General features: G+C 37.5%; 1 protein-coding gene across 1 annotated transcript in view; it reads right to left on the bottom strand.

The window, feature by feature from the left end:
- The window catches only part of l(2)34Fd (lethal (2) 34Fd), a 57,820-nt gene extending 39,444 nt beyond the window's left edge, over positions 1–18,376 (bottom strand). Inside the window, exons 1-7 of the mRNA XM_070090795.1 lie at positions 18,141–18,376; positions 17,180–17,225; positions 2,915–3,129; positions 2,502–2,638; positions 1,965–2,177; positions 1,318–1,411; positions 594–743 (exon numbers count right to left, since the gene is read on the bottom strand). Coding sequence (XP_069946896.1) covers positions 594–743; positions 1,318–1,411; positions 1,965–2,177; positions 2,502–2,638; positions 2,915–3,129; positions 17,180–17,225; positions 18,141–18,209 — 924 coding nt within the window. The 5' untranslated portion in view covers positions 18,210–18,376. The remainder of the gene's footprint in view (positions 1–593; positions 744–1,317; positions 1,412–1,964; positions 2,178–2,501; positions 2,639–2,914; positions 3,130–17,179; positions 17,226–18,140) is intronic.
- Between the last annotated feature and the right edge of the window lie 593 nt (positions 18,377–18,969).

The following is an 18,969-nucleotide window of genomic DNA, read 5'->3' as shown; positions in this document are numbered from 1 at the left end:
AAAGTTGATCCCATGTATCAGAAATCTTCCCTATGAGGATAGACTGAGGCCCCTGAATCTGCACTCTCTCGAAAGGCGTAGAATTAGGGGGAATATGATCGAGGTGTATAAATGGAAAACAGGCATAAATAAAGGCGATGTAAATAGCGTGCTGAAAATTTCCAGCCAAGACAGGACTTGCAGCAATGGTTTCAGGTTGGAAAAATTCAGATTCAGGAAGGATATAGGAAAGTACTGGTTTGGTAATAGAGTTGTGGACGAGTGCAACAAACTCCCGAGTACAATTATAGAGGCTAAAACGTTGTGTAGTTTTAAAAATAGGTTAGATAAATACATGAGTGGGTGTGGGTGGGTGTGTATTGTGCTACTAGGTCTGATGCCTTGCTCCTTCCTTAAGTGGAAGTGACCTGAATAGGTGGGTCATTGGGCTAATCCAGGATGGGGGAGGGATGGACCTGCTTTGCATGGGTCAGTAGGCCTGCTGCAGTGTTCCTTCTTTCTTATGTTCTTATTACATCAATTTATCTTAGCAACTACGAAAATCACTGAATCTACCTATAATTATAAAGACAATGATACTTTACATTACTTACTGTATCTTTGTTCCAAATCTTGACAATTTTGGGAGACATGGAGAGAACTAACCCTGCTGAATTATGAAACTCCAGATCCGTAATAGGAAATCCATCATTATGATCTTTTATCAACAGTGGTTTGTCTGAACGGATATCATAAAGCAGCACCTGAAGGAATAAAATCAAATAGAAAAGAGTTAATATAAGAAGTGTAATTCAGTTTGGTTCCACAAAAGGCCACAAACACAAAGAACATAAGTAAAACAAATGAATGAAACATCTTTGTTGATATCACCCATAAACGTATTTCCCACCAAATTTTTAAACATTATTAATTTCTTATTTCTCTTTTTACATGTTTACTGCATTCAACTTTTTTCTTGGCACACTTTTATTCCTGAAGGTAACTGAATGATGCATTCTTATGTTTTTGTGACAATCATGAAATGTAAAAATTCTGTTTGGATTTATTTCAAATTTCAACTGTAATTAATTTAAAGATGGTCAGTGACAAAAATTCCTATTAGATTTTTCAATGTGTAACTTTTGCTACTATTAACATATAAAAGATTATAGATAGTAAAGAAACAACCATAGTAAAGAAACAACGACCATATTAGTTGACCTAAAACTTCCTTAAAAAAAAAAGAGGTAAAAGGTACTGATACCCCAATCTGTCCTTTGCAGTCTAATCAGAGGTAGCTTTTTTATATCCCACAGCTTCACAAAACAAACACTTTACCTGTCCAGTTTGTGTGCCTACACCCAATGTGAGCGTGTCATTGTAGGCTAAAGCCGTAATGCCCAGTTGCTTCACTGACTTGTAACTGCCTAACCTGAAAAATTAAAACATAAGGTAAGTAAAATTAAAACTTCAATTCATGCTCAAGAATATACAGAATATAATTTTATTTCTAATTGCCAATTCTGTCATATAATTATCCAAACTTTCTCAATTCACTCAAGACATACAATTTTTACCAACTGAGTTAACAATACACTACAGTTCTTCTATTATGAATATAAAAATTTTACTCTACTAGCATTTACTATAAAAATTCTTCTAGGCCCTTTACAGTATAAGCCTAACTTATACTTCTAATTAACTAAACTAATTTTCTATCACTTTACCTTATGGTAATCTATCCCAAATATTCTTACTATCACTTTTGAATTAAGTCATGTAGCATCTAATTATAGTGAACAGCCACAGTGACAATAAGTAGCCTTAGTACTCTGCCTTACTTTTGTTTTTCTTTTTGGGCCACCCTGCCTCGGTGGGATATGGCTGGTTTGTTGAAAGAAAGAAGTACTCTGCCTTATTTTAAAACATTCTTAACTCATTTTAACGGTAATTTATATATGCATTCATTCAATGAGAAGACTTACTGAATGTTTTCTGTAGCCATATGCATTGCACAGTCTAACACTCCAACTCTGTGTCTTGATCTTGGGTCCCAAGCCTCAATTCTACCATCTTCAGTCCCACAGGTAAAGAGGTAATGGACATTGTTAAAAACACATTTGTTTACACCTGGGGCATCTGTCTGCAGAGAGTTCAAGAACCGGCCTTGGTGCAAATTTAATCGATATATATCACTCCTGGAAAGTTAATAATATATAAATAACAACTAACTTTTAAGAGGACTCCTACTAATAAAATTTTTGGAAGATATAATGAAGATACATTATAGTATACAGACTATAAGGAACTTTTTGCACCCCAGCAAAGAATTCATTCTTTGTACTCAATTCATTGGTGACACTTCAATCTACATAAACTTCTCAATTTGACATTTTCCAATTTTCCAATTGTATTTATGAAAAACTGAACTATACAGAGGAGCTTACATTTAAACAAATTTACTTTTTAAGCAAAATCCCATTATATTTTGTAGTTTAATCTTACAGCCAAATAATACTCACCCTGATGCAGCAAAATAGAGATCACAAGAGGGATAATGATAGGCCAAGTCACGTCCAAATTTTGGAATTCGTGTCCGAAACCAACGCCCTCCTTGATTGTGAAACTCAACATACCTTCCCTCTTGTAAGAAAACCAGCTGAAACAAGATTTAACAGTATTGTTTAGTTTGAAAAACCTGCTTCTTTAAAAGAATACCATACAACAAAAGCCTTTAATTAACAAGTGATCAACTTTTTTTTTTTCACTCATCATCCATCACCTGCCAAGGCAGGGTGACCCAAATAAGAGATCAACATATATATTAAATAAAATAATAAATTTATGAATACTGTATTGTACTAATATATGCATTTTAACAAGACAAAGAAATCATATACTGTACTGGTACAGTATATTATAACATCAAGCTAACCTTGCTATAGTCTTCAGACAAAATCTCAAACTGAACGACTTCAGCATCAAAACATCTCTCAAATTTAAGAGAAAGTGCAGCAACTTCATAGCATTTTACTCTTGGCTTGTAAGTTCCTGTGATTAAAATATACCGGCCATCTGGAGATACACGTACGCAGCCACTTACATCAGGCATAGTAAAATCCTGGATTAATTCTATCCTCCGTCGAAATTCTGAAAAAAGTCGTGTTGATAATACATGCACTAATGTTATATATTACAAAAGCACTTCAATACAGAAATTGCAATTTATATAGCTGATACAAAAAATTCACTTTCAAAATCATTAAAAAATTCATACTTATTAGTAAAAATAGCACTAAGGATTTTTATTTATGTGAAGTATTTATTTATTTATTTATTTATTTAGTAATTTGAGCATACATACAGAGGTACAAAAAAATACAGGTAAGAGCGGCATGCCAAAGCCACTTATATGCATAGCATTATGGGCTGGCTTAAAATTAGCTTAAGATTAACTAAGCAATGATGAAATCAGTGATAAAACATTATTGTAAACAGATAACTATAAAGCACAAATGAGTATTACAAAGACAGGTCATATGGTTGCATGCATTGCTGTACATTCAGTCGAATGGAATATTCTGTTAGGTAGTGTATTTAAAAAATAATAAGGTTAGATTGGGTTTTAGGTTTAACATTTATGTGATATAATTGTGAGAAACATTTAAGATATACAATTTATAAGGTTCAAGAATTATGTGGATTAAAGTAAAGGTTGGATGCGAGAAGTGGGTCATAATAAGCGTGTATGCACCTGGAGAAGAGAGGAATGCAGAGGAGAGAGAGAGATTTTGGGAGATGTTAAGTGAATGTATAGGAGCCTTTGAACCAAGTGAGAGAGTAATTGTGGTAGGGGACTTGAATGCTAAAGTAGGAGAAACTTTTAGAGAGGGTGTGGTAGGTAAGTTTGGGGTGCCAGGTGTAAATGATAATGGGAGCCCTTTGATTGAACTTTGTATAGAAAGGGGTTTAGTTATAGGTAATACATATTTTAAGAAAAAGAGGATAAATAAGTATACACGATATGATGTAGGGCGAAATGACAGTAGTTTGTTGGATTATGTATTGGTAGATAAAAGACTGTTGAGTAGACTTCAGGATGTACATGTTTATAGAGGGGCCACAGATATATCAGATCACTTTCTAGTTGTAGCTACACTGAGAGTAAAAGGTAGATGGGATACAAGGAGAATAGAAGCATCAGGGAAGAGAGAGGTGAAGGTTTATAAACTAAAAGAGGAGGCAGTTAGGGTAAGATATAAACAGCTATTGGAGGATAGATGGGCTAATGAGAGCATAGGCAATGGGGTCGAAGAGGTATGGGGTAGGTTTAAAAATGTAGTGTTAGAGTGTTCAGCAGAAGTTTGTGGTTACAGGAAAGTGGGTGCAGGAGGGAAGAGGAACGATTGGTGGAATGATGATGTAAAGAGAGTAGTAAGGGAGAAAAAGTTAGCATATGAGAAGTTTTTACAAAGTAGAAGTGATGCAAGGAGGGAAGAGTATATGGAGAAAAAGAGAGAAGTTAAGAGAGTGGTGAAGCAATGTAAAAAGAGAGCAAATGAGAGAGTGGGTGAGATGTTATCAACAAATTTTGTTGAAAATAAGAAGAAGTTTTGGAGTGAGATTAACAAGTTAAGAAAGCCTAGAGAACAAATGGATTTGTCAGTTAAAAATAGGAGAGGAGAGTTATTAAATGGAGAGTTAGAGGTATTGGGAAGATGGAAGGAATATTTTGAGGAATTGTTAAATGTTGATGAAGATAGGGAAGCTGTGATTTCGTGTATAGGGCAAGGAGGAATAACATCTTGTAGGAGTGAGGAAGAGCCAGTTGTGAGTGTGGGGGAAGTTCGTGAGGCAGTAGGTAAAATGAAAGGGGGTAAGGCAGCCGGGATTGATGGGATAAAGATAGAAATGTTAAAAGCAGGTGGGGATATAGTTTTGGAGTGGTTGGTGCAATTATTTAATAAATGTATGGAAGAGGGTAAGGTACCTAGGGATTGGCAGAGAGCATGCATAGTTCCTTTGTATAAAGGCAAAGGGGATAAAAGAGAGTGCAAAAATTATAGGGGGATAAGTCTGTTGAGTGTACCTGGTAAAGTGTATGGTAGAGTTATAATTGAAAGAATTAAGAGTAAGATGGAGAATAGGATAGCAGATGAACAAGGAGGCTTTAGGAAAGGTAGGGGGTGTGTGGACCAGGTGTTTACAGTGAAACATATAAGTGAACAGTATTTAGATAAGGCTAAAGAGGTCTTTGTGGCATTTATGGATTTGGAAAAGGCGTATGACAGGGTGGATAGGGGGGCAATGTGGCAGATGTTGCAAGTGTATGGTGTAGGAGGTAGGTTACTGAAAGCAGTGAAGAGTTTTTACGAGGATAGTGAGGCTCAAGTTAGAGTATGTAGGAAAGAGGGAAATTTTTTCCCAGTAAAAGTAGGCCTTAGACAAGGATGTGTGATGTCACCGTGGTTGTTTAATATATTTATAGATGGGGTTGTAAGAGAAGTAAATGCGAGGGTCTTGGCAAGAGGCGTGGAGTTAAAAGATAAAGAATCACACACAAAGTGGGAGTTGTCACAGCTGCTCTTTGCTGATGACACTGTGCTCTTGGGAGATTCTGAAGAGAAGTTGCAGAGATTGGTGGATGAATTTGGTAGGGTGTGCAAAAGAAGAAAATTAAAGGTGAATACAGGAAAGAGTAAGGTTATGAGGATAACAAAAAGATTAGGTGATGAAAGATTGAATATCAGATTGGAGGGAGAGAGTATGGAGGAGGTGAACGTATTCAGATATTTGGGAGTGGACGTGTCAGCGGATGGGTCTATGAAAGATGAGGTGAATCATAGAATTGATGAGGGAAAAAGAGTGAGTGGTGCACTTAGGAGTCTGTGGAGACAAAGAACTTTGTCCTTGGAGGCAAAGAGGGGAATGTATGAGAGTATAGTTTTACCAACGCTCTTATATGGGTGTGAAGCGTGGGTGATGAATGTTGCAGCGAGGAGAAGGCTGGAGGCAGTGGAGATGTCATGTCTGAGGGCAATGTGTGGTGTGAATATAATGCAGAGAATTCGTAGTTTGGAAGTTAGGAGGAGGTGCGGGATTACCAAAACTGTTGTCCAGAGGGCTGAGGAAGGGTTGTTGAGGTGGTTCGGACATGTAGAGAGAATGGAGCGAAACAGAATGACTTCAAGAGTGTATCAGTCTGTAGTGGAAGGAAGGCGGGGTAGGGGTCGGCCTAGGAAGGGTTGGAGGGAGGGGGTAAAGGAGGTTTTGTGTGCGAGGGGCTTGGACTTCCAGCAGGCATGCGTGAGCGTGTTTGATAGGAGTGAATGGAGACAAATGGTTTTTAATACTTGACGTGCTGTTGGAGTGTGAGCAAAGTAACATTTATGAAGGGATTCAGGGAAACCGGCAGGCCGGACTTGAGTCCTGGAGATGGGAAGTACAGTGCCTGCACTCTGAAGGAGGGGTGTTAATGTTGCAGTTTAAAAACTGTAGTGTAAAGCACCCTTCTGGCAAGACAGTGATGGAGTGAATGATGGTGAAAGTTTTTCTTTTTCGGGCCACCCTGCCTTGGTGGGAATCGGCCAGTGTGATAATAAAAAAAAATAAAAAAAATTTATAAGGTTCAGTTATTCAGTATTTATTTGGTTTTGGGTGAGTAAGTGATCTTTGAGAAGAGACTTGAATTTATAAACAAGTAGTGTTTCTTTTATATTTACAGGTAATGAATTCCAGATTTTAGGGCCTTTTATGTGCATTGAGTTTTTGCATAGTGTGAGATGGACACGAGGAACATCAAAGAGTGATCTGTGCCTTGTGTTATGGTCATGTGTTCTGTTGAGGTTGGCAAGGAGATGTTTGAGAGGAGGGTTAATATCAGAGTTAAGTGCTCGCTCCTTCATCCACCAGTCGCAAAGCAAGCACACACAAAAAAAAAAATGTACTCATAAGTATGTAAGAATTTGAAAAGCTGACAGGCAGTGATGATTTATGAAATATGGCTCATCAAGGGAAATGCCTTGATGGTAGTGAAGGGCTCTTGATCCAAAGAATTGAGGCTGCCCTCCTCCTCCTTGGACCAAATCTGATGTCATACCATACCCAAGGTACTGTATGACCCCTATGGGTTTAGCACTCCCCCATGAAATAAATATAAAATTATAAGAATAGAGAAGCAATGCAGTAGGCCTGCTGACTCATGCTAAACAGGTCCAGTGTATACTAACAGTAGAATAATTTGTTAGGAATAGAGGTGGAATGATATAAAATGCACAAGAAACTACAACACTTTGCCAATATTAAAAAATATGCAATAAAATATGTACAACCTCTCCTCACTTAGCAACATACTTGTTTACTGACGCCTCGGACTTACGATGGGCTCTCTGACCAGTATACATATCTAAATAATGTATATTAGAGCTGATTTCCTCTATTCTGTTTATTACAATATACAATATACTACTGTATAAACATTTAAGAATATACCAGAAATGTTATAAATGATGCAAAGGCAACATTAAAACAATATCAAAGATGGATGACACAAACCCACTACCATTATAGCATGCTCCTCACTTAGTGATGAATTCATTTACCAACGTAGTCTTAGGAATGGAACTCCGCTGTTAAGTGAGGAGAGGCTGCATAAAATTTGATTGTATGGATAATGTAGTAATTGAAGTTGGTTAGGATGAAGGGCAGACAAGAGCTTAATGTGTATGAATAATATGCATAGAAATTTGGAAACATGGTAGAGTATTAAACGAATGAAACAGATGTGCGATTAACTCACAAAGTGTAAATATAGTATGGCTCAAATGAAATTAGTAAATGGAAAAATTGCAGTAGAATGTTCTGTTTTAGAATACAGTACTCGGGAAACTGCATATACAAAATGATAATGATAGATCAGGTAAAGATTTGACATATAATGACGATGAAATTCTTTTAAGAATACAGCCTCTCCTCACTTAACGACGGAGTTCTGTTCCTAAGACCACGTCAGTAAATGAATTTGTCGCTAAGTGAGGAGCATACTGTAATGGTAGTGGGTTTGTGTCAACCATCTTTAATGTTGTGTTAATGTCACCTTTGCACCATTTATAACATTTTTAGCACATTTTTAAATGTGTATACAGTAGTGTGCTGTACATATATATTGTAATAAACAGAATAGAGGAAATCAGCTCTAATATACATCATTTAGGTATGCTTACTGGTCAGACAGCCTGTCGTAAGGCCGAGTCATCGTTTAACGAGTACATCGCTAAGTGAGGAGAGGCTGTGCTGAAAAATTATATGACAATGAGTAGTGAAAGCTTTAAAAGGCCCAGAGCATGAAAATGAATACCGAAAAACGTGATAAATTACAGTGGACTCCGGATATCGTAGTTGTCGGATTTCGTAATAGTATTCGGTAATCGTAACGTTTTTTCATAAAAATATTGGCTCGGTGATCGTCATATAGCTCGGTAATGGTCATTCGTCTCAAATGCGTACGAGCGGCCCAAGCACCCCCACACACCATTCCACACCATTCACAGTCAGTCTGCCATTGTTTATCAGCGAGTGACAGTCACCCCACGCATTCATACGATACATTTCGTAATATTCCATTCTTTTTAGTGCTTGCAACTGCTAAATAAGCCACCATGGGCCCAAAGAAAGTTCCTAGTGCCAGTCAGCCCTTTGGTAAAGGGCTGAGAGAGAGGGGAGAATGTGCTTTCTTCAGTGATTCTGAGATATGTACGATACTAAAGCAGCAGGAGTCGATAAAGGCTATAGTGCTAGCAAGCAATAAACTGTAGCATTAATGCCATATTTTATTCATTCTAGAGTATATATCATGTTTTTATGTTATTAATATTATTTATTATGTCATATTAGATGAACTGTGCTAGATAAATAAGCCGCAGAGTTGATATTAGTGCCATATTGAAGGTCTACCTTGTCCCGACTCCAAACACACTCCCCTGCCACTGCCACAAATCCTAACATACGCCAGAAACAGACCTCTGTGGAACACTTTTTTGAGCAACAGGGGGTCCAGTGACTCAAGCTGGTCCTAGTGGCATTAAAAAACAAAGAACTGAAGTAACCCCAAAAAAGGACTTGGTACCTGAAGTCTTTATGGAAGGGGATTCCCCTTCCAAACGGTAATTTCTCCATCCTCTCCCCTCATCCCGTCTTCAATACATTAAGAATAGTCTTCAATAAAGGTAAGTGTCATGTTATTATTGTTTTATTCTTCATGTATCATTGTTTTCTGTGTATGTAAATGTATATTTCATGTAAAACAATTTTTTTTTATACTTTTGGGTGTCTGGAATGGATTAATTGGATTTTCATTATTTCTTATCTGGAAAATGAATTCGGAAATCGTCAAATTCGCCTTTAGTCACACTCTCTGGAACAGATTAACCCCTTGACTGTCGCAACCCCAAATCCTCAGGTATCTCCTGGTGTCACAAAATTTCAAAAAAAAAAAAAAAAAAAAAAAAAAAAAAAAAAAAAAAAAAAAAAAAAAAAAAAAAATTAGTTTTTCCTATGAAATGATAGAGAATCTTTTCCAGATTGTAATGACACCAAAAGAATGAAATCTGATAGAGAACTGATGGAAGTACGCTCTCGCGAAGTTAGCGGCCTCAGCGATATTAACGAATTGGCGATTTCGCCCACTTTGAGCCCTATTTTTGGCTAATTCCATTGTTCCAGTCGACCAAACTCATAGCTATTTCTTTAGAACTCCATTTTTTCTATCGATTTAGTACAAGAAACTGCCCATTTACTGACTTCAACTACCCAATAATGTGGTCAGAAATTTGCAATTTGGCCAATTTCACGAAAATTTAAAAATATGACAATTTCAAAATAGGGTCCAGAATTAACCGTGCAGACATTCCTGGCTCTAAAATAACATTTTCTTTGTTCATCAGTCACATCTCCAGGCCCCTAGGATATTACTCTTGGTAATATCAGAGGGGTAATTTTTATTCAAACAAAAAATAGAAGAATTACTGTTATGCAGACTACTGCAATATTGTAGTAATTGTATAAATAATGTCAACCCATTCATGACTGCATATTAGAATGGCTACTTGGACATTTATTGGAAAATGACATCATTTGTTTACTTTTAACAATCAGCAAAAATCAAACATTTCCCCTACTTTGAGCTCCATTTTAAGGTTCTTTTCATAGTAAAACCAATCAAAATCACCTCTATTTCTATAATATGTTTTCCATTCTATCAAATTAGACCAAGAAAACGAGAATACAACCATAAATACTATACGAAAATAGACCACAAATTCGGCATTTTAATTAAAAAAAAAAAGGTCGGAGTTTTTTTTTCTCAATATGCACTGCGTGCTGCAGGATTTTTTTATATGGTGTACACTGACCACACAGACCCATTCTCTCACATGTGGGCCTACCAGCTTTCTCCTGCTTGATTTGAAGCCGCTAGAATTTATGTCAAAAACGGTGGCTAGTAAGACGTATATATACGACCAAAACAGTCAAAGGGTTAAGTGCAGTAGGATGCTGTAACTACATACTGATAAGAATATAAGTCTTAATTTTCAAAATTATGTATATAGAGTACTGTATTGGAAATCTTAATGAAATGTTAGTCGAGAGAGAGAGAGAAATATTTTATGCTATAAGTTCAGATACCAGAAAACATTATTCAGCTGGGATAATAATTAGGAAGTAGAATATGAAAGTAAGACAGAGGTTAAAAGCTGGATATGCTACTCTGCCATGGTAAAAACTCAAGAGATAAAGCTAGAACAGGTGCTTCTTGACTAATGATGGGGTTACATTTCAATGAATCCATCATAAGTTGAGTATGATATGATAAACAAATAAATAGCTACTGTCACTGAATAAGTAAATAAATATATAAATAAATATATAATATTTTGTGAAGGGATTCAAGGAAAGTGGTTAGCCAGACTTGAGTCCTGGAAATGGGAAGTACAATGCCTACACTGTAAAGGAGGGGTTTGGGATATTGGCAGTTTGGACTGACTATCTAAACTGTCGTATCTGGGCGCCTCTGCAAAGACACTGATTATGTATGAGTGATAGTGAAAGTGTTGACTGATAATGAAAGTTTTTTTTTCTTTCTTTTTGGGTTTTTCTTTCTTTTGGGTCACCCTGCCTTGGTGGGAGATGGCTGATGTGTTAAAAAAACAACACTAAATACCAGTATTGAAAAGTAAATAAATGAATACAAGTTTATCCTATTAATAAATATATAGTATTACAGTACTGGATAGGAGTGAATACACTTCGCTATCACATTATCATAAAGTTGAAATATTGCAAGTCGAACCATCGTTAAACCACTTCTTAAGGCAGAATAGATGTGTTAAGGATCTGTGGGTAACAAGTCAGAGTATTTTTTTTTTGTGTTAAAGAACACAACACCGTTACACTATCACAACTGAGAGGAAAATGATAGGCTAGAAAACAAAAGTTTTAAGAAATGCAACCAATAATAATACAGTAGTGTAATATATAGGGTGGGCCAAAAGTAAGTTTACAGTTGTTTCACTATTTGCTCACGTTTTCGATTTAATTTATCCAAACAATAATTCCAAACCATAATGGTAGACAGCAACCACCCAGGGAAGTACTACCGTCCTGCCAGATGACTGTGAAACAAAAACCTGTAACTGTTTTGCATGATGGTAGGATTGCTGGTTTCTTTTTCTGTCTCATAAACACGCTAGATAACAGGGATATCTTGCTACTCCTACTTACACTTTGGTCACACTTCACAGACACGCACATGCATATATATATATACATACATCTAGGTTTTTCTCCTTTTTCTAAATAGCTCTTGTTCTTTTTTATTTCTTCTATTGTCCATGGGGAAGTGGAAAAGAATCTTTCCTCCGTAAGCCATGCGTGTCGTATGAGGCGACTAAAATGCCGGGAGCAATGGGCTAGTAACCCCTTCTCCTGTATACAATTACTAAAAAAGAGAAGAAGAAAAACTTTATAAAACTGGGTTGCTTAAATGTGCGTGGATGTAGTGCGGATGACAAGAAACAGATGATTGCTGATGTTATGAATGAAAAGAAGTTGGGTGTCCTGGCCCTAAGCGAAACAAAGCTGAAGGGGGTAGGAGAGTTTCAGTGGGGGGAAATAAATGGGATTAAATCGGGAGTATCTGAGAGAGTTAGAGCAAAGGAAGGGGTAGCAGTAATGTTAAATGATCAGTTATGGAAGGAGAAAAGAGAATATGAATGTGTAAATTCAAGAATTATGTGGATTAAAGTAAAGGTTGGATGCGAGAAGTGGGTCATAATAAGCGTGTATGCACCTGGAGAAGAGAGGAATGCAGAGGAGAGAGAGAGATTTTGGGAGATGTTAAGTGAATGTATAGGAGCCTTTGAACCAAGTGAGAGAGTAATTGTGGTAGGGGACTTGAATGCTAAAGTAGGAGAAACTTTTAGAGAGGGTGTGGTAGGTAAGTTTGGGGTGCCAGGTGTAAATGATAATGGGAGCCCTTTGATTGAACTTTGTATAGAAAGGGGTTTAGTTATAGGTAATACATATTTTAAGAAAAAGAGGATAAATAAGTATACACGATATGATGTAGGGCGAAATGACAGTAGTTTGTTGGATTATGTATTGGTAGATAAAAGACTGTTGAGTAGACTTCAGGATGTACATGTTTATAGAGGGGCCACAGATATATCAGATCACTTTCTAGTTGTAGCTACACTGAGAGTAAAAGGTAGATGGGATACAAGGAGAATAGAAGCATCAGGGAAGAGAGAGGTGAAGGTTTATAAACTAAAAGAGGAGGCAGTTAGGGTAAGATATAAACAGCTATTGGAGGATAGATGGGTTAATGAGAGCATAGGCAATGGGGTCGAAGAGGTATGGGGTAGGTTTAAAAATGTAGTGTTAGAGTGTTCAGCAGAAGTTTGTGGTTACAGGAAAGTGGGTGCAGGAGGGAAGAGGAGCGATTGGTGGAATGATGATGTAAAGAGAGTAGTAAGGGAGAAAAAGTTAGCATATGAGAAGTTTTTACAAAGTAGAAGTGATGCAAGGAGGGAAGAGTATATGGAGAAAAAGAGAGAAGTTAAGAGAGTGGTGAAGCAATGTAAAAAGAGAGCAAATGAGAGAGTGGGTGAGATGTTATCAACAAATTTTGTTGAAAATAAGAAAAAGTTTTGGAGTGAGGTTAACAAGTTAAGAAAGCCTAGAGAACAAATGGATTTGTCAGTTAAAAATAGGAGAGGAGAGTTATTAAATGGAGAGTTAGAGGTATTGGGAAGATGGAAGGAATATTTTGAGGAATTGTTAAATGTTGATGAAGATAGGGAAGCTGTGATTTCGTGTATAGGGCAAGGAGGAATAACATCTTGTAGGAGTGAGGAAGAGCCAGTTGTGAGTGTGGGGGAAGTTCGTGAGGCAGTAGGTAAAATGAAAGGGGGTAAGGCAGCCGGGATTGATGGGATAAAGATAGAAATGTTAAAAGCAGGTGGGGATATAGTTTTGGAGTGGTTGGTGCAATTATTTAATAAATGTATGGAAGAGGGTAAGGTACCTAGGGATTGGCAGAGAGCATGCATAGTTCCTTTGTATAAAGGCAAAGGGGATAAAAGAGAGTGCAAAAATTATAGGGGGATAAGTCTGTTGAGTGTACCTGGTAAAGTGTATGGTAGAGTTATAATTGAAAGAATTAAGAGTAAGACGGAGAATAGGATAGCAGATGAACAAGGAGGCTTTAGGAAAGGTAGGGGGTGTGTGGACCAGGTGTTTACAGTGAAACATATAAGTGAACAGTATTTAGATAAGGCTAAAGAGGTTTTTGTGGCATTTATGGATTTGGAAAAGGCGTATGACAGGGTGGATAGGGGGGCAATGTGGCAGATGTTGCAAGTGTATGGTGTAGGAGGTAGGTTACTGAAAGCAGTGAAGAGTTTTTACGAGGATAGTGAGGCTCAAGTTAGAGTATGTAGGAAAGAGGGAAATTTTTTCCCAGTAAAAGTAGGCCTTAGACAAGGATGTGTGATGTCACCGTGGTTGTTTAATATATTTATAGATGGGGTTGTAAGAGAAGTAAATGCGAGGGTCTTGGCAAGAGGCGTGGAGTTAAAAGATAAAGAATCACACACAAAGTGGGAGTTGTCACAGCTGCTCTTTGCTGATGACACTGTGCTCTTGGGAGATTCTGAAGAGAAGTTGCAGAGATTGGTGGATGAATTTGGTAGGGTGTGCAAAAGAAGAAAATTAAAGGTGAATACAGGAAAGAGTAAGGTTATGAGGATAACAAAAAGATTAGGTGATGAAAGATTGAATATCAGATTGGAGGGAGAGAGTATGGAGGAGGTGAACGTATTCAGATATTTGGGAGTGGACGTGTCAGCGGATGGGTCTATGAAAGATGAGGTGAATCATAGAATTGATGAGGGAAAAAGAGTGAGTGGTGCACTTAGGAGTCTGTGGAGACAAAGAACTTTGTCCTTGGAGGCAAAGAGGGGAATGTATGAGAGTATAGTTTTACCAACGCTCTTATATGGGTGTGAAGCGTGGGTGATGAATGTTGCAGCGAGGAGAAGGCTGGAGGCAGTGGAGATGTCATGTCTGAGGGCAATGTGTGGTGTGAATATAATGCAGAGAATTCGTAGTTTGGAAGTTAGGAGGAGGTGCGGGATTACCAAAACTGTTGTCCAGAGGGCTGAGGAAGGGTTGTTGAGGTGGTTCGGACATGTAGAGAGAATGGAGCAAAACAGAATGACTTCAAGAGTGTATCAGTCTGTAGTGGAAGGAAGGCGGGGTAGGGGTCGGCCTAGGAAGGGTTGGAGGGAGGGGGTAAAGGAGGTTTTGTGTGCGAGGGGCTTGGACTTCCAGCAGGCATGCGTGAGCGTGTTTGATAGGAGTGAATGGAGACAAATGGTTTTTAATACTTGACGTGCTGTTGGAGTGTGAGCAAAGTAACATTTATGAAGGGATTCAGGGAAACCGGCAGGCCGGACTTGAGTCCTGGAGATGGGAAGTACAGTGCCTGCACTCTGAAGGAGGGGTGTTAATGTTGCAGTTTAAAAACTGTAGTGTAAAGCACCCTTCTGGCAAGACAGTGATGGAGTGAATGATGGTGAAAGTTTTTCTTTTTCGGGCCACCCTGCCTTGGTGGGAATCGGCCGGTGTGATAATAAAAAAAAATAATAAAAAAATTCCAAACCATAATTCCAAACCATTATTCCAAACCATTATTCCAACCCATTTTTCCAAACCATTATTCCAAACCATTATTCCAAACCAGCATTCCAAAACTAAAGCAGTATTGAAAGTGTGAAAATGCTGAGCAGGTGCAGGTGTTAAGTGCATACCTACTGAGTGTAAGCCTACTGTTGGCCCACCCTGTTTAAGACAAAATTGCAGTCCAGACTGGAAATGCCTAATATCCTTCAATTTGTGCTCTATGGAGGGCAAGCATATGCAAAGAATAACAGAGGTAGTAGTTCCAAATATGCACACTGAAACAATCCCTCATAAGAGCAGGATCATATGTCCTAATTTACAATTTTTAATGAAGAAATTTGGATATTAGTTTCCATATACGTAATAGCTTATGCATGCCTCTTCTGATTTCCTTCAAATCTTCAATATTAATAACTGCATCATAAACTCATGCTGCACTCTGCACTAATCAAATCATGTGCAATGAGGAACAAGAGACCTGGATTATGAAATACATAATCCCAGTTACACGGAGACCGGAATACACATACGTATAGTGGAACCTTGGTATACGACCTTAATTCATCCCAGAAGGCTGTTCAAGTGCTGCTCCATTTGAGTGTCGAACACGTTCTTCCCAACCAATTTTCTGTTTGGTTGGCTGTTACCACTAATTGTTGTACGCCCCATGGTGACATATATACAAATAATACAAAAAACACCAAAAAATGCGAAGAAACATGAAATAGTTTACAGCAAAGTTCTGGTAGGTCGCATTTATTTAGTCGAGAGCTGAGCTTAGTTCAAGTAGGGAGCTGGTCGTTTAACGGGGTTCCACTGTAGTTGACTAATGTTGGATGAATCCTGGGAAAAGGGGTTAAGTACATCAAAGCTACAAGTGAAGCACTGAAACTGAGCTGAAGTACTAAAATAGATATTAGTTTGTAAAATTAGGTGTCAAAAAGCTTTAGGGCCCAGGGCTTTTCAACTTCATCCATTCAAATAAAAGGGAAACTTCATAAAGGGAAACTTCATAACTTACTGACAACTGTTCCTGAACAGTCAAACAGTGATATCTACATAAGACTGCATACTGCAAAAACAGCTTGACAGGGGCAATAATACCCAGAACCATCAAGCAGGTAGAGACTTTGTGGATGGAATGTGTGGTGAAGGAGCAAGAAGTCTGAAAGACTTACTGATTCCGACTGATATACTGCTGGTACGAGACTCGTATTTTCATAACCAAGGGCAAGCATGAGTGGTGAATGTTGCAACAAGGAGAAGGCTGGAGGCAGTGGAGATGTCATGTCTGAGGGCAATGTGTGGTGTGAATATAATGCAGAGAATCCATAGTTTGGAGATTAGGAGGAGGTGCGAGATTACCAAAACTATTATCCAGAGGGCTGAGGAGGGGTTATTGAGGTGGTTCAGACATGTAGAGAGGATGGAAGGAAATAGAATGACTTCGAGTGTATAAATCTGTAGTGGAAGGAAGGCGGGGTAGGGGTCGGCCTAGAAAAGGTCGGAGGGAGGGGGTAAAGGAAATTTTGTGTGCGAGGGGCTTGGACTTCCAGCAAGTGTGCGTTAGCATGTTAGACAGGAGTGAATGGAGACAAATGGTTTTTAGGACTTGACGTGCTGTTGAAGTGTAAGCAAAGTAACATTTACGAAGGTATTCAGGGAAACTAGCAGGCTGGACTTGAGTCCTGGAGATGGGAAGTACGGTGCTTGCACTCTGAAGGAGGGGTGTTAATGTTGCAGTTTTATAACTGTAATGTAAGCACATCTCTGACAAGACAGTGATGGAGTGAATGATAAAAGTCTTTCTTTTTCAGGCCACCCTGCCTTGGTGGGAAATGGCTGATGTGTTAATAAAAAAAAAAGTAAATAATGTACTGCACTTGCATTTGTATTTACAGAAATTATACACTACAGGACAAACAATAATGCAAATGCTAACACTGTATCTAATACTTACCAACATCTCTTTTTGATAGTTGTCTTCTTTTTCTGTCTGTCAACCACTGCATAGATAAAAAATAACTTTTATAATACAAAACATATTTTAACTTTCATACTAAACTAACAACCTTTATAGTCACATTTTAATGCAATTTTTCATCACCAGAAACAGGTTAATATTTATATACCAATAATTATTCTAGTATTACAAAACCAAAGTTCTCATTATCCATCCTATCATTTTCCTAACAGATGTAGTAAAGACATTGTTGTGATCTTTGAAAGTGAGATTCTCTGACATTATCACTCCCAGATCCCTCACATCAATTTTTTGCTCTGTAATGAGGTTATGATTAAACCACAGACACTCAGTATGTGAAGTGAGTGTGATGATTAATATTCTGCAGTAATTATGACTGACATTTACCATTAATACAACTGTGAAGCTAAATAATGATAGTATACATTATGAAACAAATAGAACAATTAAATTAATACCCCTACATATGCCTTTGGTGATAGTCTTATTAAATTTATATAAAGGAAAATTCTCCATCAGTAAGAAAATATTGGAGGCTTCTGTTGATCTATCGGAGACTTGGGAAAATAAATGAGATTACTGACAAATATAGGTTCCTTATAGTGGTTAGAGTATATCAGTGTTATTTTTGCTATTTCCACAACCATCAGGGAATTATCATCAACCAAATTATACAACTTTTAGCAAAAATTAATATAAAGATCAGTAGTTTTACCAAATGTTCGCTTTTACCCAAACAAAATATTTAAAGGGACTAGTAAAATATTTTTTTTAGTGCTAAGCCTTTAAGGGTCATACAGCACTTGGGGAAGTGGAAGCAATCAGGTTTGATCCAATGAAAGGGGAAGATAGCTCTAATTCTATATATATAAACAACCCTTCACTATCATCAATACAATCCTCTTAAAAGGAAAAATAACCTCGAGAAACAACTCACGTCGGGAAGTGATTTTCCAGCACTTAAATTGTACACTTTAATGTTATTGCGTCCGTCTAGGGCTTTCATTTTGACAGATGTAGTATGAATTAATTAGTTTATACAGCTTCTTTTATTTGCCTGGACGTCTCTACTCCCTGTGATTGCACGAGTCCCTCTTCTTATTAGTGTCTTAAGGGCCACTGACAGCCACGAGGTCCTCACTGTTGATGATGTTGGGGTTAATAAGGGGTACCAAAGCGTACTCCATCTTGAACATTACCTCCCGGGAGTCCGGGAGAAATATGTTCCTCAAGCGCGAGACTGGAATGCTGCAGTGTGGTATATGATTTTTTTATTTATTTTTATTTATTTTATGTCTTTGCAAACAGTACATTGAGATTTTATATTTACAATAGTGGGTTGCAATGCAAAGAGAGCCTCTATTATGCCTGGGCATTATGGGCCAACTTAACATTATTGGCTTACAGACTACTTAATACTAAGGATTCATCATAGTTGTACAGTAGGACAGTAATTATTTCATAGTTGAACAGTAGATTATTAATTATAAGTGAATTAAATTTGTATAAGACAAAGGATATATTCATATAGTCTAAAATGCTTATTGTGAAAAGCAATGGTTCAATTATATTCTTGTCAACAATGGATAAGAGGTTCAAAGTGATTGTTGAACTTATGATGTGGGAGTACATAGCTGAGTATGTGTGTATTGAATATTTAGCATTTAGTCTATGGTGATTAAGTGGCTTTTGAGAAGAGTCTTAAACTGATTTTCAGACTGGGTTACTTTAATATATTCTGGTAATGAATTCCATATTTTAGGGTC

The sequence above is a fragment of the Cherax quadricarinatus genome, chromosome 33 (assembly GCF_038502225.1).
Source record: "Cherax quadricarinatus isolate ZL_2023a chromosome 33, ASM3850222v1, whole genome shotgun sequence".
In the NCBI taxonomy this organism is placed as follows: Eukaryota; Metazoa; Arthropoda; class Malacostraca; order Decapoda; family Parastacidae; genus Cherax; species Cherax quadricarinatus.
The sequence above is the reverse complement of the archived record's forward strand: the minus strand, read 5'-3'. Positions and strand labels throughout refer to the sequence as shown.